Below are 26,205 nucleotides of genomic sequence, written 5' to 3' on the forward strand. Positions count from 1 at the left end.
TTTTATGCAGTGGGAATGAAGAGATTGTAATCTTGGGTCACCTATCCATAGCTCTCTGGTCAAACAACAGCGAGAGTAAATAATTAGACTAAGGCATATACAATAAAAAGGGAAGTATGAAAGAAATTATTAGATTAGAATCAGTATAAAGGAAAACAAATTTATATCGCTGCCCATTTCACTAGAAATGGCTCTGGGTGGTCTACAACTAACAACACAGTGTCACAACCATTAAAACACTGAAAACAATAAAACTAATCGACATAATTAAAAGGAAGATTGCAGGAGAATTACAGCCATCTACGCACAATACAAGCATCTTCCAGGCTCCCTAAGGGATACCCAAGCTTGCTGGAAAACCCCATTTTCAGGGCTTTCTGAAAGGCTAACAGGGATGGGGCTTCTTTACATGTCTATCTGGTGTCCCATTTCCTTCTCATTCCATTCATGTTTCAGGCTGTGGGACTTTCACGAGGGTGGTGGAGTCCAAACTTGAATTGATCACTGCCAGAGGTCTTTCAAGTAACAGCTGTGGGCAATACAACATGTCTTTATAAACTGAAGAGGAAAATGTATTGATACCTCTTCTCTCATAGAATAAGGAGTATGAGCTTCAGCCACATCTTGCCTTTCTTGTTTGCCACTCATGAGATCAATCAGAGGCCTACGCTGCTCCACAATATCTCCCTGGGCTACAACATCTATGAGAACTTCTTCAACGCCCTAATGACATACGAGGCCATGATGGACTTTCTCTCTATGGGGCAGGAGAACACCCCAAACTACAGTTGTGGGAGAAGAAAACATATCTTGGCTGTTCTTGAAGGGACTGACTCTGAGCTCTTTAATCACATTTCAACCATGTTGAGCATCTACAAAATCCCACAGGTATCAATCTCAGTACAACCTAAGTCCATTTTGGAAATTCCGCAGATGAGTTCAGAAAAGGGCACTCTTGGATAGCACTTGGATAGCACTCTTGGACTCCAAGCAAAGTTGGAGTCAGATGGTCATTTCTTAAACGACCTGAAATAGGTTCATTTCCCTTGTATTACTTTGATCTTTCTGATATTGGTACACAATTTGGAAACCATACACTGTCTTCATGACCTTCTCCTTTTCTGCTATGCATTGGACTCGCAACAGCCTCTCCTCACAGAAATTACAGCAAGTAGACAAACTGGTCTATCAGAAAAGAGCAAAAAAAGGATGGAGGGATTTTAAGATTCACAACTGCTTGTCATAAGACAGTGGTATGTGGTCTGTTGCCAGAATGATCCAATATAATTCTGCGCAGACTGTTATATGACAGCGAGAATTGGGCATGTCAGGCGAAAGAAAAAAGTCAGTGGAATGCATTCAGAATAGGGTCTCTAAGAAATGTGTGTGAAAAAGAGAATCTAGAATGTATGGTGGAAAATGAGTGTCGACTGAATTCTTAAGTGAGTTATGCAATACAGATGGCTTGAGACATAGAACAAACGAGGACTAAAAGATATGAAGGAAGAATCCTTCATAGGTCAAAAGAAAGAGGAAGACCGAGAAAGTGGATCCAAGGAATCTTTCCAATGATACAAAGGCATTGAGACGACGAGGGCACAGCCAGCCATCCACTTTAATGTGCTTTGACCCAGAAAGGAGGTCACCATTAATTTGCTTTATACTCAGAGTTGACCTCCACTCTGCTTTGTCCATGAGGCAGGTCCTGTCCCAACAGTTTACTGAGAAGAATGTTAAGGTGGAGAGGTTGGTAGATTTCCCTGCCAGTTTAATATATATTGGTCTGTGTCCCTAGGATGGGATGGGCCTGGCAGTGGAGGAGGAGGTAAGTTCAGACAATGGCTAGTACAGTTGATTTAGACAGCTTTCATAATGTAATCAGATGGGCGAATTCCCAAGACATTAGGAAACAGTGCTCCCCCCTACTTTATTGAGAATCTCCTATTCACGACCTGAACACTTGCAGCCCCTGATCTGTTTTCTGCTAAAAGCTACAGGAGACCCTCAGAGTGAGTATGGACTCCCATAGGCACCAAAGGTTCTCCACTGAGCACCATGTGCATCAGCCCAGACTAACCTGGGTGGGTCGGGGTTGTTGATCAGGGGTCACCTTGGACATCAACTACAAGGAGAACAGGCTTTCATAGCCAGAGATGACATAAGCAGGAGAGAGATCAGCAATCGATATGGACCATTTCATGCAGCTATTGCCTATTAGCTCAAGAGTTGTGAAAAGCCCTTTGATTTAAGCATCTGAATATTTTCATTGAAAGTGAGACAGACCACCAACCTTTCATCTTCTTTCTTAGATCAACTATGGTGTTCTCAGCCCCATTCCGGAGCATAAGCAGCATTTCCCTTTTTTCTACCGGGTGAGTCCAAAGCAAGAACCTCCTCATTGGGCGATTGTCAAGCTGCTCCTGCATTTCCGATGGACGTGGATCGGCCTCGTTGCTCCAGACAATGAAAACGGGGAAAAGTTCCGAAGAAACTTTGCACCTCTAGCCACAAAGAACGGAGTTTGCATTGCCTTCTCACAAAGCATCTTAACACTGAATCAGCAAAAAAAACAAAAATTATTAGACGAAAAGAAAAAGAAGGACATGTTTCTAAATTTCAGCAACCGTCAAGTAAAAATAATTGTTTCTCAATTAGACTTTCAGGCTACGATGACTCTAGTAGCAGTGATAAAAACTATTGAAAACAAAAATCAGTTGTTTGAGGGGAAAGTGTGGATTGTAGCAGCTTTGCCAGACATAAGTGTGAGAGTGTTTTACGAAGTGCTTGATCTCCAGCATACACATCTTTTGTTATGCTTCCTACCTCAGGCAAAAGAAAGGACACAATATTATGATTTTAATTCATATTACTCTGCTATTCATCAATATGGGGAGGCAGCATTCCAGTGTTCCTATTCCAGGCCTGTGTTGTCCAAGAAAGTTTGGGAAAGATGCTCAGAAAAAGAGATCTGGGAAATCCCACCCCGTGATGTGGTTGCAAGAATCCTGTCTGAGGACGCCTCTAGTATATCCACAGCAATTCAGGCCGTGTCCTGGGCCCTCAGTGCTGCCTATTCTGCCCAACTGAGGGGGAGGCGGGTTGGAGACCATCAGATACCACAGATGCTACAGCCATGGCAGGTAGAACCTCCTCTCCATTGATGCTCCTCCTTCAATTCCTCAGGGTTAAATTGGGTGTAGGCAGGGCTGAGTGGGAGGGGGGGATACGGTGGTTTGAATAGCAGTTGCCCTGGTGTAGTGTTTTTTCTGATCAGATGAGGAGGTTTGGAGAAAGAAAACAAGATTCTGTTGCTGAATCTTCCAAAATGGAAGTATCTGTGCTGCTTTGGGATGCTGTACAATGAAAGAGGTGCCTCTGCAGGGACAGCATTTCCCCGATTGTAGAGTGTTTAAGCACCAGGAGGACACCACAATCTGCATGTTCTCCCTTGATCACCCAACTTGGTCTCCTCTACTTTCCAGCCAGAGAGATAGTCATGACTTTCACTTCTGAATTCAAAGCAGCTTTTTCTTCTTCAAAACTATGTTTCTTCATAGCACCTTATAGCAGGAACTAGGACCCCCTCCATGTGTCCCCTGAATTTCAGCCTTAGGATCCTTACTGCTCTTTCAAAGCACACCACCAAGAGTCCAAAGTTTCTCCTGGCCTGAAAGTCAAATCAGTCAATAAATCAGGGCCGTACACTCACAATGCCAGCTTTGTGCAGTTCCTAGCTGAAAGCTGAGCCTATGTAACTTCATATTGGTCTGGTCTGGTGGAAAAGATATATTTTGCATCTTCTCCCATCACAAGCCTTCCTATCTGCCTGTTCTTCCATGCTTCGATGGTAGCTGTGGTGATGAGAGAGTAGAGGCTGGATCTGCCCAGCTCCCTTTGGCCCTTTTGGGCTGCCATGAGATTCCTCCTCACTCCTGGACCCTGGGACTGCCTTCTAGGACCATTTTGGCCTTGGCAGCAGGGGAGATCTCGCAGCAGAGACCTGGCAGCATAATTCCTGATCACTCCTTCACCAGGCATTGCTCAGCCTTTCTCCTAATCCCTCAACTACATGGGTGTAACACTCTCAAATCTGCTAGACGTGTGTCTGTTTAAAAAACAAAAACCAATTCACATGCAGCTCTTACAGTGAAGGGCACCAGCTGAAGGAGAGAGGCCACACACCAGCACCCTATGGTTAATTTTTTCTTGGACAACATGAGCCAGCTAGAGGTGTGTGTAAGCAAGAGGGTGTGTGTCCAAGGGACAGACCACAAGTGGAAAAGCTGAGCAAGCAGCAGTAACAGACAGAGAAAATTGACAGAAGAAACACTGAGTAGGGGACGAAGATTGAGGGAGCAAGATGGAAGAAAGGAAGAGGAACAGCACAGGAGGAGGAGGAGGAGGAGGAGGACAGGAGGAGGACAGGAGAAGACATCGGAGAGGCAGGCAGAACAAGAGAATGAGACAGAACAGTAGAGCAAAATGGAGGGAGAATCAGCCTACATCCTTCTGTGTCAAGATTTCAGGGCCAGAGCCATCCACATAATATTTCATGCTACATGTATATAGATATATATAAGATTGTTCAAAAGAAATTAGAACATGAAATATGAACAAGATCTCATGGGATCCCAAACACTGACCACCAGATCTAATGAATTTCATTTATCTTTTGGGATTTCCCTCTTAATGTAATTATAGGGGATTCTTAGAATTGGTTTGCTGACTTTTCGCTTTGTGGGACAAGTCACTGAGTTGAATTAACTCTTTCAGAAAACTCACAAGAAGCATGTGGATGAGATCCAGTTTCCCTTGGGAGGAAGGGAGAGAGACTTCCTCTAAGATCCTGAAACACTTTACAGAGGCACTTGAAAAGGCCCAGTTATTCATACTAGTCCCATATCTATAATAAGAGTGATATATACATTGAATTAGGGCTGAAATGGAACTGGATAAGATATGGACATGGTTTTCCTTCTCTTTCCAGCTTCATCCTTTCCTGAGAAATTTCCAGCTTTACAATCTTTCCATGGATGATGTTTATTTGGACGAGAATGGAGATCTAGCCTCTGACTTTGATATCATGCACTGGGCAGTGTTCCCCAACAAGTCTACTGCTGCGGTCAAAGTTGGGAGAGTAGAAAGAGAGGCCTCTTCAGAAGTCAATCTCTCCATCAATCCAAGTGCAATCATGTGGCCAAAATCATTCAGTCAGGTGAGTGATCCTGCTGCATTTTGCTTCTTACCATTTATCAGCTGTTGTTCTTCACATGGAGGAAGACTTTCTGTTTTCCTGGACTAGTCCCCAAATCTGTGACTTTCTGAAGTCTTTGCCGCTCAGCAGGACTTTTTTTTAAATCCATGGAAGACTGCAAGGGCTTCAGTGATACATTTCCTAGTAAGCACCTCAATAAACATGTAGCATACTTAGATCCCGTAATCCGGGTTGCAGTTAATACTATGTAGGAGACACAGAATACTAAGTGGGGAAAAGATATGGCTGAAGAAACCTGGTCATAGGTGGTGGAGTCATCCATGACATTAGAGTGTAGGAAGATCTGTTGATCTCTCTTTTCTGTGTTACATGAACACAGACATTATATTGTGGATCATGACTTGACACAATGTGATTTGACAACCATATTGATTTAGCTTTCAACAAATCATGATTAAAAGAAATCATACTTTAGCCCAGTATGTGTACCCAGCCCATAACACATTTCAGTTCACAGAAATACCATCCCCATTCCCATGGTTATTGTGATGGAATGGAATTATGAAGGCCACACTCAGGGAGGGAAACATCCTCTTTCGTCTCCTGAGGGGCAAGGAAGAGATAAGAGGATGAGGCTATGACCTCCCTGAGGAATTCACTCTGTTTTCACTGGCTGACTGTGGAAACTGAGTTTCAGTCCGGGAAGATTCTTGCTAGAGATTGTAGCTAATAAACATTGCTGAACTGAATCTGCATGGTCTCCAGGAGTTCCTTGGGCTAGGCCTGACAGTTATCTTGCTTAGAGTCAATCACTCTCCTCTTCGAGGTTGGACTTTGAAGAACCTGGAGAGAAAGAGTAGTGACACTTCTGAACTTTGGTGTTGGAGAAGACTCCTGAGAATGCCAAGGTCAGCCAAGAAACCCAGCAATGGATCACTGAACAAATCAACCCCAAGTTGTCACTCAAGGCACAAATGACCAGGCTCAAATTAACCTACTTTGGACAGATTATGCAAAACTCTAGCTCTGTGGAGAAGTCTGTATTCCTGGGAAAGATTGAAGGAAAGACAAGAAGACAATGACCAGCAGCAAGGTGGATGGACACAATTACAGCAGTGATGGGTGTACCATACATCAGCCCAGAGTTGATGGGAGTTGGGCGGCATAGAAATTTAATAAATAAATAAATACATACATACATACATAAATAAGAAGACTTGAAGGACCAGGTTGAACTCTTTCTGGTGAAAATCCCTCTCTGTGATCGCTAAGGATCGACAACACCATGACAGCACACAGTCAATCAAAGCAGGACTATCTGTATGTGCAGCTTTCATTGATTTTAGATTTACCTTTGATTCAATATCAAGAGCTAAGCTCTGGGAGAAACAGATCAGTTCTGCAATAGACAGGTGGCTATTACTCTTGCTATATAAGCTTTATGAACACTCCTATTCCAAGATCTGACCCATCTCACAAGGTCATTTGAGAAAAGCAATCACTGGTGAGGGAGTTAGGCAGGGTGCTATATTGCCCACACTTGTGTTGAATTTCTGTATCACTTCTGGCTTCTTCCCCCCAAATTAGCTCAGGCCACCTCACCAAGCCAAAAATGTACTTTCCAGCAGCTAATTCCCCTTGTTTAGGCCAGTGAGATATTTCCATTCTGTCACGGTTTCCAAACTGAGAAAGGCTCTGACATTAGCTCAGTTTAACGTCCCACCATCAGCCGTCCTAAAAGGCTGATCATTAGAATTAAGCTATGCGGCCTGATTGTGCCCTTGGGCACATGGACTATAGAATCCCTGCCCATATTGGATTCTGCTGTGGGATTCACAGATGTTCTGGTGTCTGCTCCATCTCTCCTTACGAGATAAAATATCCAGGGCACGCCAATTCCTTCTATGTGAGAGCTCTTCCCTCTGACCAGTCAGACTCCAGATGCTGCCATATTTTGCTAGACCACCTTTAAAACTGGGGGTCTAGCAAACACCCCTTGAAGGTTGTCACTCACTGACCAAATCCAAGACAAGAACAGACAGATGATGAAGGTCTCTATGGCTGTATACATATGCCAGAAGGATTTCTGCTTCCCCCTTGACCCATGCAGCAGTTTTGATTCAAAATTTTAGTGTCCCAGTGCTTTCCCAGATTCCAGATTTTAGTTCTTGGTAGGATCATAATTTTACTTTTAAATGATACTATGATTTCAGCTGTAGGATTCATATAGTTTTATTAGAGTAATATTCATCCAAATTGAGGACGTCAACTTAGATGATATTTTTGGATGGGTTTTTTTTTTTCTCTTTTCTTCCTTGTTTATTTGACTGCTTCTCTTTTACACTGGTAATTTACTTCCCCAAAATGGAATTGAATGGAATGTTTCTGTGGCTGCTCTTCATGTTTAGAAGGTGCCTTTGTCGAGATGCACAGAAAACTGTCTCCCAGGATACAGCAAGCTGACGAGAGAAGGAGCACCAGTCTGCTGCTATGACTGTTCTCCATGCATGGAAGGAACCGTCTCTGGGCAAGAAGGTCGGTGGCTCTAGAGCAAAGAGGGCACTTGGGGACAGAGGTCAAAGTCACTTTTGCTCTTCTGGGCAGTGTTTCTTACAGGTGCTGCTTTCCTGCTACTTCTAGACCTAATTCCTCATCTATTTCTCCTTATCTCCACAAAGAAGCATTGGTGGGGGGGGGGGGGCGGAACAGTCAGCAAACATTTCCAAGATTTAGGAGCATCATACAATTTTCATGATGGTGTGGCCATTAAAAGTAAAATAATGAAAGATGGCTGAATCCTTGACCTGCTGTGTTCTTGTTTGATTTCAGGGAAGAAGGTAAAACCTGGGGGTTTGGCATTTCATTGGCATTCAGCCTTTAAAAATCAGTGGCAATTTCCACTTAACTTTCACTTCCTCAAAGGTTTGTAGCCAAAAGGACTCATTCTCTCTGGAAACGTCAATTTGATCATCATGTGGACTTCACTGGTGGTCAGGGGAACTATATCTGGAATGCATTATTTTTTCCATTCCAAAAATAAAATAGACACTTCTCATGTGTTCAATAAATTCCTTATTGTATGATATTAAAATTAGTTTGATAGTAACTTTTGGAGAAGCTTTCAGGACCACATTCCAGGTTTTCAGGGAAGCCTGGAACCAAAATATCCAGTCCTAAGGTCAAGATTGGGGTTCTAATCATCCCATCAGATTTCAGTTTTAAGACCAAGATCTCCATTTGGGTGAGGGCTGAAGCTTGCAACAGGGTAACCACAGGGATCTTGGCCTAATTTATACAATAGTGCAACGCAGATCCTTCAAAAGAGATACCTCAGAAGAACCTGCAGTGCATCTCCTGTTGAGTCCTTTCAAAGCCACATATTATCCAAGCTCACACAGCTGATTTAAGAGCTGTTCTGGCTATCACTGCATGTTTCTACAAGACTGGGAAAAGAGGCAGTTCCTGTCGTGTTTCCAAAAGAGGGTTGCATGTTGTTCCTTGGTCTTCTACAGATCCTCTTTGAAAGGGTTTGCACAGGATATGACCCTGATCTTCTGAGGATTTCTGCTGGATCAAAATGACCAAGTGGAATTGTCCTCAGGCAGGCCATCATGAGGCCCATGAAGAAGGAACTTCTCATTTTCCTTTACAGCAGTTATAAGTGTAAATTAACCTCTTACTCTATGGGTAGAGTGTGACTTTCTTTTTTTTCTTTTTTCTTTTGGTAATCTATCTTTTTTTCTAATCACCAAAACCATTGTTCTGTTTCAAGGTAGCAGACACAGTAGCCAAGAAGCAGAAGCAGATAACAACAGTCAAGTTGTTAATCAAAGACTTAGCAAAATAAAGTGCTGCTTGTAGTCCAAGAAGCAAAAGAGTAGTCAGCTGCATGTCCCACAACACCTCCTTACTATTGACCATTGATCATTTGTCCTGCATGAATTATCTCTTATCTTTTTTGGAACCATTTTAGGCCCTAGCCAAATATTGCAGAATATGGGGCCCAACTCTCCTCTCCTCTTCTAGCAAACCTACTCTGACTCATAGATAGATTTGCTCCAAGACAAAACACTCACATCATCGCCTCAAAAAACATAATCCCAATCACTGATTTAAATTGGATTTTTCATGATGTTACAGCCACAGATATTGTTAGATGCTAGCTAAAGAACAATGGCCTGTGTTTTTCAGATGCATCCAGTTGCAGCCAATGTCCAGATGACCAGCATTCCAATAAGAAGCGAGATCAATGTGTCCCAAAAATTATCAGCTTCCTATCCTATGAGGAAATCTTGGGTCTCATCCTGGCTTCCTTGGCCCTTGCTCTCTCCCTAACCACCAGCTTTGTTCTGGGAATCTTCATTAAATACCGAGAAACTCCCATCGTCAAAGCCAACAACCGGGACCTCACCTACACTCTCCTGGTTTCCCTCCTCCTTTCCTTCTTGACCTCCCTTCTATTCATTGGTCGCCCAAACAAAGTGGTCTGCCTTCTTCGACAAACCACCTTCAGTGTTGTTTTCTCAGTGGCTGTGTCTTCATTGCTGGCCAAGACTATCATGGTGGTGGTGGCATTTCAGGCCACAAAGCCAGGCAGCAGGATGAGGAAATGGCTGGGGAAGACTCTGGCCAACTCCATTGTCTTGTCCTGCTCTGGGGTTCAGGTGGGCATCTGCGTGATATGGCTGGGAATCTCTCCCCCATTCCCAGACTCTGACATGCATTCCCAACCAGGGTACATCCTGTTGCAATGTAATGAAGGCTCAGTCATCATGTTCTACACTGCACTGGGCTACATGGGCCTTCTGGCCACCATCTGCTTCTTAGTGGCTTTCCTAGCCCGAAAGCTGCCAGGCAGCTTCAATGAAGCCAAGTGGATCACCTTCAGCATGTTAGTTTTCTGCAGCGTCTGGGTCTCCTTTGTCCCCACCTACCTGAGCACCAAAGGGAAATACATGGTAGCTGTGCAGATCTTCTCCATCCTGGCCTCCAGCCTGGGCTTACTGGGGTGCATCTTTGTCCCCAAATGCTATACCATCACCCTGAGACCTGACAGAAACACAAGGGAGCAGTTAATGACATAAAACAGTAAGGAAACATGATTTTGGTCCCTATTTTTCAATTATTTATTGGTAATTTGAAAAAAAAACATAGCTTACAATTACACTCCTTTTTATGTGTTCTAAGAAACCTCTCTTCCTTTCATGTGAATTTTGAATTATAAAGAGGACGCGGTGGCACAGGGCTTAATGACACTGGAGTTTGCCAGTCAGAAATGGTCGGCACTCCAGCGGTTCAGGCCCAGCTCAGCGGAATGGGGTGAGCTCCTGTCCCTTGTCCTAGCTCCTGCCCACCTAGCAGTTCGAAAGCTATTCCATCTGTGAGTAGATAAATGGGGACTCCCTTTTAGAGGGGAGGAACCGGCGGCGCTGCGTGGGGGAGCAAAATACCGGTGCTGGCCGAACTCCAAATGCAGCCGGCATGAGCGACGATCGATGCGAGTGGCGAGAAAGATCTACGGAGGAGGAAAAAAAGCCCGGATGACAACCCCAGAGACCCCTGCTGGTCACATAGCATAATAGATATAGCACTGATTGTAGATTTGTCACTGTTAGGTTTATATATACTTTGTGAGCCACCCAGAGTTCCCCACTGGGGGGAGATCGGCAGAGAATTAATCAAATGTATAAATAAATAAATAAATAAATAAATAAATAAATAAATATTACATAATGAAACAAAAATAGCGTTGGATCATCTTTTTAAAAATAATTGCATTCTTTCCTCTCTCTCAATCTGATATCAGGTGGGATTAGAATGATAACCCTTGTTATTATGCTCTGGGCTTATTTATTAGTCCTTTGTAGCGATTTGCATCTTTCATCCTCCTTTTTGAAAAGATTGACACCACCTTGATCAATCAAGGGAGAAAAGCAAAGTTTAAAGGGAAAGAAAGGACTTCATGATTCAGGCAGTTTCCGAAGCCCAAAGGGAGACACCAGACAGAGATGAGGGAAGGACAGTAAGCATCCTGCTGAATAAGACGTCATGAGAGAATGCGCACCTCCCTTCCTGCAGGGAAAGCACCATCTTTTCTTCCACCTTTTCTGCAAATCCTGAGAGCAGCAGCAGATTTCCAGACATTGCTGTTCTGCCCTCAGAAGCTCAGCTGAGACCAGCTGCACAGGTCAAACTCTGCCACATGATGCTGACTCTAAAAAAAACACACTATATAATCAAAAACATCACAACAATGTCCAGGGAATTTCCATCAAATCTTATCCTCATAAACATAAACAATGCTATTTCTTCTCCATTTTGTAAAGCAGAAGATGTTGTAACAGGGCCTCTAAAGGGTCATCCAGAAGGTATCTCTTTACTGAGCTGGATGCAGCTATTCTGGGGTACCTGCCCTGCATTTAGGATGATGGGCTCATCAGCACTAACATAGAGTTCCCTCAGGAGAGTTAATGAGGGTTCAGCTGATTTAATGTATTACAGCCTTTAAAATTTAACATACTACAACCTTTAACCGTCTCAAAATAAGTTTCTTAAGTAAAGGGCAGTCAAACTTTCCTGAATTCTTCGCCTCTTGACTCTTAAACTGGAACTGTCTCTATGAGTAATACAAAAATATTTTCTCCAGCTGCGCATCTGTGCTGCCACAATGATTCCCAATTCTCCTTCTAATTATCAGAACCATGGTGATGGTGACAAAGCTTCAGAGATTTCATCACCATCATCACAGGTCATTTTTGAATCCACTGTGATAAATATTTGCTAAAACCTCATATATAAAACCTGAACATCACTGAGCCATAATTATCTCCTGCTTTGCTGAGAGCAAAAGGTGCTTTTCATTTAAGGAAAGGCCACGCTATTCTGACATTACCAGTTGTGGTTTCCAAATTTGGTGCCAAGCTGGACCATCTTCATTGCAGAGAAATTCTTCAGTGCAGCTGTACTGTCTGTTCATAGTTTTTCCTCATAATTAGGCAGCTCTGGGACCAAGGAAGAGCTGTCTTTGCCTGAAAGAGAATTCTAGCAAAGAGCACCATCATGGTATCTCGAGGGCTGCTGTTCCTGCTTCTGCTAGTGTCCCATTTTCCCTCTGAGAAGCTGGTGAAGAAATGTCCATTGAACGTGATAATTGAGAGAAAGTACAAGTACAATTTCAACAAGCCAGGGGACTACCTGATCAGTGGAATTATCTCGACATCTAATGCTATATTTCAACAATATGAGTTCTTCAAGCCTCCAAGACATATATTTATGGGGTAATTATTATAGGGCCTCTAGTGATTGATTTTTCCCTCTCCAATGTCTTTTTAATACAGAGTAATTCCCATTTCCCAATTCCTGGCCTTTTTCAACCAGCCTATTCTTTTTCTTCCAAATTTTCTTAAGTAAAATTCATTTTGGATGCTTTAAAACTTGAAGGGTTTCTTTTGAGTTCTTCAACAAGGACAAGCATCAACACCTGATGCGTCCCAGTTTCTAAAAGGAACACCTTTATTTTCTACTCAAGGAGAAATGACTCTATGGGTATGCCATGTGCTAAGATTATGACAGATAAATAACCCCCTGATTTGGAAGCAGATATTTCTGAATTCAATTCATATAATTGCCAAGGAAAGGGGATTTCTCATATATGCAGATTAAAGGTCGGGGAAATCTTCTGCTGCCTGAATGACAATAAATTTGTCAAAAATCATCTCCTGTGTTCCAGAATCCAGTGTTAGAAAGTACCGTAAAACAGATGGTATCAATATCATTAATTCATTGGGCATTTCTTAGTTCTATTGATATGCTTCAAGAATTATACATTAATGAAAAACAGTTAAAACAATAGCATTTTATGCAGTGGGAATGAAGAGATTGTAATCTTGGGTCACCTATCCATAGCTCTCTGGTCAAACAACAGCGAGAGTAAATAATTAGACTAAGGCATATACAATAAAAAGGGAAGTATGAAAGAAATTATTAGATTAGAATCAGTATAAAGGAAAACAAATTTATATCGCTGCCCATTTCACTAGAAATGGCTCTGGGTGGTCTACAACTAACAACACAGTGTCACAACCATTAAAACACTGAAAACAATAAAACTAATCGACATAATTAAAAGGAAGATTGCAGGAGAATTACAGCCATCTACGCACAATACAAGCATCTTCCAGGCTCCCTAAGGGATACCCAAGCTTGCTGGAAAACCCCATTTTCAGGGCTTTCTGAAAGGCTAACAGGGATGGGGCTTCTTTACATTTCTATCTGGTGTCCCATTTCCTTCTCATTCCATTCATGTTTCAGGCTGTGGGACTTTCACGAGGGTGGTGGAGTCCAAACTTGAATTGATCACTGCCAGAGGTCTTTCAAGTAACAGCTGTGGGCAATACAACATGTCTTTATAAACTGAAGAGGAAAATGTATTGATACCTCTTCTCTCATAGAATAAGGAGTATGAGCTTCAGCCACATCTTGCCTTTCTTGTTTGCCACTCATGAGATCAATCAGAGGCCTACGCTGCTCCACAATATCTCCCTGGGCTACAACATCTATGAGAACTTCTTCAACGCCCTAATGACATACGAGGCCATGATGGACTTTCTCTCTATGGGGCAGGAGAACACCCCAAACTACAGTTGTGGGAGAAGAAAACATATCTTGGCTGTTCTTGAAGGGACTGACTCTGAGCTCTTTAATCACATTTCAACCATGTTGAGCATCTACAAAATCCCACAGGTATCAATCTCAGTACAACCTAAGTCCATTTTGGAAATTCCGCAGATGAGTTCAGAAAAGGGCACTCTTGGATAGCACTTGGATAGCACTCTTGGACTCCAAGCAAAGTTGGAGTCAGATGGTCATTTCTTAAACGACCTGAAATAGGTTCATTTCCCTTGTATTACTTTGATCTTTCTGATATTGGTACACAATTTGGAAACCATACACTGTCTTCATGACCTTCTCCTTTTCTGCTATGCATTGGACTCGCAACAGCCTCTCCTCACAGAAATTACAGCAAGTAGACAAACTGGTCTATCAGAAAAGAGCAAAAAAAGGATGGAGGGATTTTAAGATTCACAACTGCTTGTCATAAGACAGTGGTATGTGGTCTGTTGCCAGAATGATCCAATATAATTCTGCTCAGACTGTTATATGACAGCGAGAATTGGGCATGTCAGGCGAAAGAAAAAAGTCAGTGGAATGCATTCAGAATAGGGTCTCTAAGAAATGTGTGTGAAAAAAAGAGAATCTAGAATGTATGGTGGAAAATGAGTGTCGACTGAATTCTTAAGTGAGTTATGCAATACAGATGGCTTGAGACATAGAACAAACGAGGACTAAAAGATATGAAGGAAGAATCCTTCATAGGTCAAAAGAAAGAGGAAGACCAAGAAAGTGGATCCAAGGAATCTTTCCAATGATACAAAGGCATTGAGACGACGAGGGCACAGCCAGCCATCCACTTTAATGTGCTTTGACCCAGAAAGGAGGTCACCATTAATTTGCTTTATACTCAGAGTTGACCTCCACTCTGCTTTGTCCATGAGGCAGGTCCTGTCCCAACAGTTTACTGAGAAGAATGTTAAGGTGGAGAGGTTGGTAGATTTCCCTGCCAGTTTAATATATATTGGTCTGTGTCCCTAGGATGGGATGGGCCTGGCAGTGGAGGAGGAGGTAAGTTCAGACAATGGCTAGTACAGTTGATTGAGACAGCTTTCATAATGTAACCAGATGGGCAAAATCCCAATTCAATTCAATTCAATTCAGACCTTTATTGGCATTACAAACATTAATGTACAAGGAATTAGCATATCATAAGAAGCAAAAAACAATTCTCAAAGAAGAGTTTGGTTACATTTCCTTTCGAACACTTCCTCCAAGAACTTAGCAACAATTTGGGTAATCTCAGGTATAGCATCACAAAGCAAATACGGGCAGGATGACGCAGGATCCACATCGTTCAGTGGATATTTACCCTGCAACGGTCTTAAGAACAAATCATGCCGAAGAGACACAAATAAATGACTATCGAAAATGATATGATAGATTGTATCTGGGCTGCCACAAAGACAGAGCCTGTCATGGATGGGAATGCCTTTATACCTTCCAAGGAGCACCTTAGAAGGAAAAGCATTCCCTCTAGCCAAGAAAAAGGCCCTTCGCTGGGAAGGTAACATGAGATCGTTTATATAATGCGCCATCTTGCCCAATTGGTTTTCTATACCAAGCATAGCAGGGGAGCATACGCAAGGTTGGGCTAGTCTGAGTTTGTGGTATTCTAGGTCCAAAAGTCTCTGTTTAATAGTGCTAAATACAAAGCTTTCATCTGAAAGGTATAGGTCCTCAATTGCAATCCCAATCTGCTTAATCTTGGATATAATGCGTCATGACCACAGCGAGATATAATTGTCTTTTTTGAGATATGATAGCAGACTTCGAGGAGCTGCTCTAAATACGATTCTGTGCCAATATTTAATTGTTAATATCCAGGCTTTAGTTTCGATTACACTTTGACCCGTTTCTAGGCAGATTATGGAATAAGAGACGCAGTTAGGAGCCCCTAAGAGTTGCCTCAGAAAGGAAGCCTGTATACCTTCCACTTTAGCATTAAAAGCTCTCAACCAAAGAGGGACACCATAAAGTATTTGAGAGAGAGATTTGGCTTTAAATATCCTAATTGTTGCCGGTACAAATTGATTACCTCTTGTAAAATAAAACTGTTTAATCTGGGTGGTGGAACAATTGGCTAAGTGGATTGACTTATTACGATGAGTTACCCAAGAAAGATTATAGCTAAAAGTAATGCCAAGGTATTTAAAAGTTTTGACTTGTTCAATTTCTGTACTGCCCATAGACCATCTCGCCAGACGCCATCTTTTAGCAAATGTTATCACCTTTGATTTGGAAAAATTAATAGTAAGTGAGTTATTCTGACAATAATTATAGAATGCCTCCAAATATCTTTGTAAGCCCACCCTCGAGCAGGAAAGAACTGTGGTATCATCGGCATAAAGTAACAATGGAGTAGGAAGACCGCTGAGACTGGGGGGGTGACCATTAACTGAACTAAGGGAGTGGGCCAAGTCATTCAAGAAAAGGTTAAAGAGGTGAGGAGCAAGGACACAGCCCTGCTTAACTCCCTTCTGCGTAGGTATTCTTTCCGTTAAGTGACCCTTAGTCGAATGTTTGACTTGACAAGAGTGTTTGTATGCAGTTTCTTTAGTAGGAACAACAGCCTCAGTTCTATTCCTTGTTTCTTCAATTTAGTCCATAGTACATCCCTCAGAATAGAGTCAAAAGTGCTTTTAAGATCTATAAACGCTACAAAAAGCTTTTTTCTTCCTAAATTCAGGTACTTTTCAATTAGGAAGTTCAATGTAAGGCAGTGGTCAATCGCAGAATTTCCTTTGCAGAAACCTATGTGTTCAGGCCCAATTACATCATTTGTATACATTCAATCTAGTAAACGACGTTCAAGATGTTTAGCGTAAAGCTTGCCTAAAATAGATAAAAGGCTAATTGGATGAAAATTACTGGGCTGATCAAACCCACCTTTCTTGTAGATTGGAATTATTATCGAGTTGAGCCTGGCAAAATCCCAAGACATTAGGAAACAGTGCTCACCCCTACCTTACTGAGAATCTCCTATCCACCACCTGAACACTTGCAGCACTTGATCTCTTGTGTGCTAAGAGCTACAGGAGACACACAGAGTGAGTAGGGGGTCCCATACACACCAAAGTTTCTCCACTGAGCACCATGTACATCAGCCCATACTAACCTGGGTGGGTCAGGGTTGTTGGTCAGGGGTCACTATGGACATCAACCACAAGAACAGGCTTTTCTTAGCCAGAAAGGACATGAACAGAGATGACACAAGCAGCAGAGAGATCAGCAATCGATATGGACCATTTCATGCAACTATTGCCTTCTGCAAACATCAGCTCAGTAGTTGTGAAAAGCCCTTTGATTTAAGCATCTGAATATTTTCATTGAAAGTGAGACAGACCACCAACCTTTTCTCTTTGTTATTAGATCAATTATGGTGTTCTCAGCCCCATTCCAGAGCATAAGCAGCATTTTCCTTTTTTCTACCGGGTGAGTCCAAAGCAAGAGCCTCCTCATTTGGCGATTGTCAAGCTGCTCCTGCATTTCCGATGGACGTGGATCGGCCTCGTTGCTCCAGACAATGAAAACGGAGAAAAGTTCCGAAGAAACTTTGCACCTCTAGCCACAAAGAACGGAGTTTGCATTGCCTTCTCACAAAGCATCTTAACACTGAATCAGCAAAAAACACAAAAATTATTAGACGAAAAGAAAAAGAAGGACATGTTTCTAAATTTCAGCAACCGTCAAGTAAAAATAATTGTTTCTCAATTAGACTTTCAGGCTACGATGACTCTAGTAGCAGTGATAAAAACTATTGAAAACAAAAATCAGTTGTTTGAGGGGAAAGTGTGGATTGTAGCAGCTTTGCCAGACATAAGTGTGAGAGTGTTTTACGAAGTGCTTGATCTCCAGCATACACATCTTTTGTTATGCTTCCTACCTCAGGCAAAAGAAAGGACACAATATTATGATTTTAATTCATATTACTCTGCTATTCATCAATATGGGGAGGCAGCATTCCAATGTTCCTATTCCAGGCCTGCGTTGTCCAAGAAAGTTTGGGAAAGATGCTCAGAAAAAGAGATCTGGGAAATCCCACCCAATGATGTGGTTGCAAGAATCCTGTCTGAGGATGCCTCTAGTATATCCACAGCAATTCAGGCCGTGTCCTGGGCCCTCAGTGCTGCCTCTTCTGCCCAGCGGAAGGGGAGGCGGGTTGGAGACCATCAGATACCACAGATGCTACAGCCATGGAAGGTAGGACCTCCTCTCCATTGATGCTCCTCCTTCAATTCCTCAGGGTTAAATTGGGTGTAGGCAGGGCTGGGTGGGCGGGGGGATATGGTGGTTTGAACAGCAGTAGCCCTGGTGTAGTGTTTGTTCTGATCAGATGAGGAGGTTTGGAGAAAGAAAGTGAGATTCTGTTGCAGAATTTTCCAAAATGAAAATATTTGTGCTACTTTAGGATGCTGTACAATGAAAGAGATACTTCTATAGGGACAGCATTTCCCCATTTGTATAGTGTTTAAGCACCAGAAGTGCATGACAATTCTCATGTTCTCCCTTGACCACCCAACTTGGTCTCCTCTACTTTCCAGCCAGGGAAATAGTCATAAGTTTTGCTTCTGAATTCAAAGCAGCTTTTTCTTCTTCAAAACTTTGTTTCTTCATAGCACCTTCTAGCAGGAACCAGGACCCCCTCCACATGTGCCCTGAATTTCAGCCTTAAGATCCTTACTGCTTTTTGAAAGCACACCACCAAGAGCCCAAAGTTTGTCCTGGCCTGAAAGTTGAATTAGTCAATAAATCAGGGCCATACACTCATGATGCCAGCTTTGTGCAGTTCCTAGCCGAAAGCTGAGCCTATGTAACTTCATTTTGGTCTGGTCTGGCGGAAAAGATATATTTTGCATCTTCTCCCATCACAAGCCTTCCTATCTGCCTGGTTTGAGATGCTTCGATGGTGGCTGTGGTGATGAGAGAGTAGAAGCTGGATCTGCCCTGCTCCCTTTGGCCCTTTTGGGCTGCCATGGGTTTCCCCCCTCACTCCTGGACCCTGGGACTGCCTTCTAGGACCATTTTGGCCTTGGCAGCAGGAGTGATTGGCAGCAGGTACCTGTCAGCATAATTCCTGACCACTCCTTCATTAGGCATTGCTCAGCCATTCTCCTAATCCCTCAACTACGAGGGTGTAACAGTCTCAGGTCTGCTAGACGTGTGTCTGTTTAAAAAACTAAAACCAATTCACATGCAGCTCTTACAGTGCAGGGTGCAGACTGAAGGTAGAGGCCACACACCAGCACCCCCTGGTTAGTTGTTTCTTGGACAACATCAGCCGGCTAGAGGTGTGAGTAAGCAAGAGTGTGTGTGTCCAAGTGGAAAAGCCAAGCAACCAGCAGTAACAGACAGAGAAAGATAACAGAAGAAGCACTGAGCAAGGGAGGAAGATTGAGGGAGCAAGATGGAAGAAAGGAGGAGGAAGAGCACAGGAGGAGGAGGAGGACAGGAGAAGACATCGGAGAGGCAGGCAAAGCAAGAGAATGAGATAGACCAGCAGGGCAAACCAGAGGGAGAATCAAGCTAGATCCCTCTGCGTCAAGATTTCAGGGCCTGAGCCATCCGCATAATATTTCATGCTACATGTACATAGATACAAATAAGATTTTTAGAAAGAAAGTAAAACGTGAAATATGAACAAGATCTCATGGGATCCCAAACACTGACCACCAGATCTAATGAGTTTCATTTATCTTTTGGGATTTCCCTCTTAATGTAATTATAGGAGATTCTTAGAATTGGTTTGCTTACTTTTCGCTTTGTGGGACAAGTCACTGAGTTGAATTAACTCTTTCAGAAAACTCACAAGAAGCATGTGGATGAGATCCAGTTTCCCTTGGGAGGAAGGGAGAGAGACTTCCTCTAAGATCCTGAAACACTTTACAGAGGCACTTGAAAAGGCCCAGTTATTCATACCAGTCCCATATCTATAATAAGAGCCATATATACATTGAATTAGGGCTTGAATGGAACTGGATAAGATATGGACATGGTTTTCCTTCTCTTTCCAGCTTCATCCTTTCCTGAGAAATCTCCAGCTTTACAATCTTTCCGTGGATGGTGTTTATTTGGACGAGAACGGAGATCTAGCCTCTGACTTTGATATCATGCACTGGGCAGTGTTCCCCAACAAGTCTACTGCTGCGGTCAAAGTTGGGAGAATAGAAAGAGAGGCCTTTTCAGAAGTCAATCTCTCCATCAATCCAAGTGCCATCATGTGGCCAACATCATTCAGTCAGGTGAGTGATCCTGCTGCATTTTGCTTCTTACCATTTATCAGCTGTTGTTCTTCACATGGAGGAAGACTTTCTGTTTTCCTGGACTAGTCCCCAAATCTGTGACTTTCTGAAGTCTTTGCCGCTCAGCAGGACTTTTTTTTAAATCCATGGAAGACTGCAAGGGCTTCAGTGATACATTTCCTAGTAAGCACCTCAATAAACATGTAGCATACTTAGATCCCGTAATCCGGGTTGCAGTTAATACTATGTAGGAGACACAGAATACTAAGTGGGGAAAAGATATGGCTGAAGAAACCTGGTCATAGGTGGTGGAGTCATCCATGACATTAGAGTGTAGGAAGATCTGTTGATCTCTCTTTTCTGTGTTACATGAACACAGACATTATATTGTGGATCATGACTTGACACAATGTGATTTGACAACCATATTGATTTAGCTTTCAACAAATCATGATTAAAAGAAATCATACTTTAGCCCAGTATGTGTACCCAGCCCATAACACATTTCAGTTCACAGAAATACCATCCCCATTCCCATGGTTATTGTGATGGAATGGAATTATGAAGGCCACACTCAGGGAGGGAAACATCCTCTTTCGTCTCCTGAGGGGCAAGGAAGAGATAAGAGGATGAGGCTATGACCTCCCTGAGGAATTCACTCTGTTTTCACTGGCTGACTGTGGAAACTGAGTTTCAGTCCGGGAAGATTCTTGCTAGAGATTGTAGCTAATAAACATTGCTGAACTGAATCTGCATGGTCTCCAGGAGTTCCTTGGGCTAGGCCTGACAGTTATCTTGCTTAGAGTCAATCACTCTCCTCTTCGAGGTTGGACTTTGAAGAACCTGGAGAGAAAGAGTAGTGACACTTCTGAACTTTGGTGTTGGAGAAGACTCCTGAGAATGCCAAGGTCAGCCAAGAAACCCAGCAATGGATCACTGAACAAATCAACCCCAAGTTGTCACTCAAGGCACAAATGACCAGGCTCAAATTAACCTACTTTGGACAGATTATGCAAAACTCTAGCTCTGTGGAGAAGTCTGTATTCCTGGGAAAGATTGAAGGAAAGACAAGAAGACAATGACCAGCAGCAAGGTGGATGGACACAATTACAGCAGTGATGGGTGTACCATACATCAGCCCAGAGTTGATGGGAGTTGGGCGGCATAGAAATTTAATAAATAAATAAATACATACATACATACATAAATAAGAAGACTTGAAGGACCAGGTTGAACTCTTTCTGGTGAAAATCCCTCTCTGTGATCGCTAAGGATCGACAACACCATGACAGCACACAGTCAATCAAAGCAGGACTATCTGTATGTGCAGCTTTCATTGATTTTAGATTTACCTTTGATTCAATATCAAGAGCTAAGCTCTGGGAGAAACAGATCAGTTCTGCAATAGACAGGTGGCTATTACTCTTGCTATATAAGCTTTATGAACACTCCTATTCCAAGATCTGACCCATCTCACAAGGTCATTTGAGAAAAGCAATCACTGGTGAGGGGAGTTAGGCAGGGTGCTATATTGCCCACACTTGTGTTGAATTTCTGTATCACTTCTGGCTTCTTCCCCCCAAATTAGCTCAGGCCACCTCACCAAGCCAAAAATGTACTTTCCAGCAGCTAATTCCCCTTGTTTAGGCCAGTGAGATATTTCCATTCTGTCACGGTTTCCAAACTGAGAAAGGCTCTGACATTAGCTCAGTTTAACGTCCCACCATCAGCCGTCCTAAAAGGCTGATCATTAGAATTAAGCTATGCGGCCTGATTGTGCCCTTGGGCACATGGACTATAGAATCCCTGCCCATATTGGATTCTGCTGTGGGATTCACAGATGTTCTGGTGTCTGCTCCATCTCTCCTTACGAGATAAAATATCCAGGGCACGCCAATTCCTTCTATGTGAGAGCTCTTCCCTCTGACCAGTCAGACTCCAGATGCTGCCATATTTTGCTAGACCACCTTTAAAACTGGGGGTCTAGCAAACACCCCTTGAAGGTTGTCACTCACTGACCAAATCCAAGACAAGAACAGACAGATGATGAAGGTCTCTATGGCTGTATACATATGCCAGAAGGATTTCTGCTTCCCCCTTGACCCATGCAGCAGTTTTGATTCAAAATTTTAGTGTCCCAGTGCTTTCCCAGATTCCAGATTTTAGTTCTTGGTAGGATCATAATTTTACTTTTAAATGATACTATGATTTCAGCTGTAGGATTCATATAGTTTTATTAGAGTAATATTCATCCAAATTGAGGATGTCAACTTAGATGATATTTTTGGATGTGTTTTTCTCTTTTCCTTCTTGTTTATTTGACTGCTTCTCTTTTACACTGGTAATTGACTCACCCAAAATGGAATTGAATGGAATGTTTCTATGGCTGCTCTTCATGTTTAGAAGGTGCCTTTGTCGAGATGCACAGAAAACTGTCTCCCAGGATACAGCAAGCTGACGAGAGAAGGAGCACCAGTCTGCTGCTATGACTGTTCTCCATGCATGGAAGGAACCGTCTCTGGGCAAGAAGGTCGGTGGCTCTAGAGCAAAGAGGGCACTTGGGGACAGAGGTCAAATTCACTCTTGCTCTTCTTGGCAGTGTTTGTTACACCTGCTGCTTTCCTGCTACTCCTAGACCTAATTCATCTATTTCTCCTTATTTCCACAAGGAAGCATTGGTGGGGGGGGGGACAGTAAGCAAACATTTCCAGTGTTTGGGACCATCATACAATTTTGCATGATGCTCTGGCCATTAAAAATAAAATAATGAAAGATGGATGAATCCTTGACCTGCTGTATTCTTGTTTACTTTCTGGAAAGAGGATAAATCTTCTGGGGTTTGGCATTTGATTGGTCTTCAGCCTTAAAAAATCAGTGGAAATTTCCACTTAACATTGACTCTCTCAAGGGTCTGTAGCCAAAAGGACTAATTCTCACTGGAAATGTGAATTTGATCATTATGTGGACTTCACTGGTGGGCAGGGGAACTATATCAGGAATGCATTATTTCTTCCATTCCAAAAATAAAAAAGACACTTCTCCTCATGTGTTCAATAACCTCCTTATTGTATGATATTAAAATTAGTTTAATAGTAACTAGAACCAGACTCTGGAATCATGGCTTATAACAGCCATCTATCAAAGGTTTATTTTTTTCTGCTTCATGTCAAAAGTCTATAAGGTCTTCCAGCCAGGGTTACATGTAGTTGATGCCTTTTCTCTGATCAATGATGTCCATTTGGCCATCTCAGCAAGTTCCATCATCCTCACCATCCATTCCTCCATTGTGAATAATGTCAAGCCTTTTCACCTTTGTACTAGTAAAAATCAGTTACCTTGTATAAAACAAAGTTCCATGACTTTTTTCCAACTCTTTATCTATCAATCCCCAAAGAAACACCTCTGTTTTCGGTTGTATATTGATCTTTAACATCTTCTGAATTGCTATATATAGTTGAATTCAACACTGTCTTACATGCCCATCAAGCACCAATACGAGGCCCATGCTGGGTTCAAAGGCAGTGCTCTGCTTCTCTTTCAGCTTTCAGTTCAAATTCAGCTACACGTCCCATAGCACCTCCTAACTATTGCCCATCGATCATTTGTCCTGCATGAAATATCTCTTATCTTTTTTGGAACCATCTTAGGCCCTAGCCAAATACTGCAGAATGTTGGTCCCACCTCTCCTCTTCTCTTCTAGCAAATCAGCTCTCACTTGATTGATGATTATATGCCATAAAGTTCTTTTTGACTCCTCGTGACCACAGAGATAGAGTTTCTCCAAAATTAAACTCTCACTTCATCACCTCAAAAAACATAATCCCAATCATTGATTTAAATTGGATTTTTCATGATGTTGCAGCCACAGATATTGTTAGATGCTAGCTAAAGAACAATGGCCTGTGTTTTTCAGATGCATCCAGTTGCAGCCAATGTCCGGATGACCAGCATTCCAATAAGAAGCGAGATCAATGTGTCCCAAAAATTATCAGCTTCCTATCCTATGAGGAAATCTTGGGTCTCATCCTGGCTTCCTTGGCCCTTGCTCTCTCCCTAACCACCAGCTTTGTTCTGGGAATCTTCATTAAATACCGAGAAACTCCCATCGTCAAAGCCAACAACCGGGACCTCACCTACATTCTTCTGGTTTCCCTCCTCCTTTCCTTCTTGACCTCCCTTCTATTCATTGGTCGCCCAAACAAAGTGGTCTGCCTTCTTCGACAAACCACCTTCAGTGTTGTTTTCTCAGTGGCTGTGTCTTCATTGCTGGCCAAGACTATCATGGTGGTGGTGGCATTTCAGGCCACAAAGCCAGGCAGCAGGATGAGGAAATGGCTGGGGAAGACTCTGGCCAACTCCATTGTCTTGTCCTGCTCTGGGGTTCAGGGGGGAATCTGTGTGATATGGCTGGGAATCTCTCCCCCATTCCCAGACTCTGACATGCATTCCCAACCAGGACATATCCTGTTGCAGTGCAGTGAAGGCTCAGTCTCCATGTTCTACACTGCACTGGGCTACATGGGCTTTCTGGCTGCCATCTGCTTCTTGGTGGCTTTCCTGGCCCGAAAGCTGCCAGGGAGCTTCAATGAAGCCAAGTGGATCACCTTCAGCATGCTGGTTTTCTGCAGCGTTTGGGTCTCCTTTGTTCCCACTTACCTGAGCACCAAAGGGAAATACATGGTGGCTGTGCAGATCTTCTCCATCCTGGCCTCCAGCCTGGGCTTACTGGGCTGTATCTTTATCCCCAAATGCTATATCATCATCCTGACACCTAACAGAAACACAAAGCAGCAGTTAATGATATAAAACAATAAGGAAACCGGATTTTGGTACCTATTGTTCAATAGAATTGGTAATTTGAAAAAAAAATAGCTTAGAGTTACACTCCCTTTTATGTGTTCTAACAAATCTCTCTTCCTTGCGTGTGAATTTTGAATTATAATGATTAAATAATGAAACACAAATAGCCTTAGATCATCTTTTTTAAAAAAATTAATTACATTCTTTACTCTCTTTCAATCTGATATCAGGTAGGATTAAGATGATAATCTGTTTTCTGAAACCAGGTCAGATAACATATCACCACAGCAGATAAAATTTCCCTCAAACTTTTCAATATTAAGCTCTGGGCTTATTTATTAGGCCTTTGCAGCAATTTGCATCTTTCATCCTCCTTTTTGAAAGGATTGACACCAACTTGATCAATCAAGGGAGAAAAGCAAAGTTTCAAGGGAAAGAAAGGACTTCATGATTCAGGGAGTTTCGGAAGCCCAAAGGGAGGCATGAGACAGAGGTGAGGGATGGACAGAAAGCATCCTGCTGAGCAAGATGTAATGGGAGAATGCACACCTCCCTTTCTGCAGGGAAAGTGCCATCATTTTTTCTGCCTTTTTTTGCAAACCCTGAGAGCAGCAGCAGATTTCCAGACGTTATTGTTGTGCCCTCAGAAGGTCAATTAAGACCAGCTCCACAGGTCAAACTCTGCCACATGATGCTGACTCTAAAAAAAACAAACAAACCACTGTATAATCAAAAACATCACAACAATGGCCAGGGAATTTCCATCAAATCTTATCCTCATAAACATGAAGATTGCAATTTCTTCTCCATTTTGTAAAGCAGAAGATGTTGTAACAGGGCCTCTGAAGAGTCATCCAGATGGTATTTCTGGATGCAGCTCTTCTGGGGTATCTGACCTGCATTTAGGAAGATGGACTCATCCACACCAAGGTGGAGTTCCCCCTGGAGATTTAATAAGGCTTCAGCTGAACATACTATTATTAATATTTTCTCCAGCTGCACATCTATGTTGCCTCAATGGTTTCCAATTCTCCTTCAAATTATCAAAACCATGATGATGGTAACAACGCTTAAGGGATTTCACCCCCATCATCACGGATCATTTTCAAAATGACTGTGACAAATATTTGCTAAATCCTCATATATAAAAGGACAGGAAGGCCTGGCGCAATATGGTTCATGGGGTCACGAAGAGTCGGACACGACTTAACGACTAAACAACAACATATATAAAACCTGAACATCTGATCCATAATTACCTCCTACTTCGCTGAGAGC

At 42.5% G+C, this 26,205-nt stretch overlaps 2 protein-coding genes across 2 annotated transcripts; both read left to right on the forward strand.

The window, feature by feature from the left end:
- Positions 1–606: 606 nt before the first annotated feature.
- LOC148214097 (vomeronasal type-2 receptor 26-like) lies at positions 607–10,299 on the forward strand. Its single transcript, XM_088128571.1, has 6 exons — positions 607–888; positions 1,796–1,825; positions 2,310–2,372; positions 4,988–5,215; positions 7,624–7,750; positions 9,407–10,299. Exons 1-6 carry the CDS (start codon positions 607–609, stop codon positions 10,297–10,299), a joined length of 1,623 nt encoding a protein of 540 aa, XP_087984697.1.
- Positions 10,300–12,274: 1,975 nt separating this feature from the next.
- LOC148214098 (vomeronasal type-2 receptor 26-like) lies at positions 12,275–24,933 on the forward strand. The gene is made up of 6 exons (XM_088128572.1): positions 12,275–12,492; positions 13,666–13,957; positions 14,867–14,896; positions 19,900–20,127; positions 22,531–22,657; positions 24,041–24,933. Exons 1-6 carry the CDS (start codon positions 12,275–12,277, stop codon positions 24,931–24,933), a joined length of 1,788 nt encoding a protein of 595 aa, XP_087984698.1.
- The last annotated feature ends 1,272 nt before the right edge of the window (positions 24,934–26,205 follow it).

This window comes from Python bivittatus, unplaced genomic scaffold (genome assembly GCF_059951505.1).
Source record: "Python bivittatus isolate LINGU-HERP-01145 unplaced genomic scaffold, Pbiv_v1 ctg000750_np1212, whole genome shotgun sequence".
NCBI classification, from domain to species: domain Eukaryota; kingdom Metazoa; phylum Chordata; class Lepidosauria; order Squamata; family Pythonidae; genus Python; species Python bivittatus.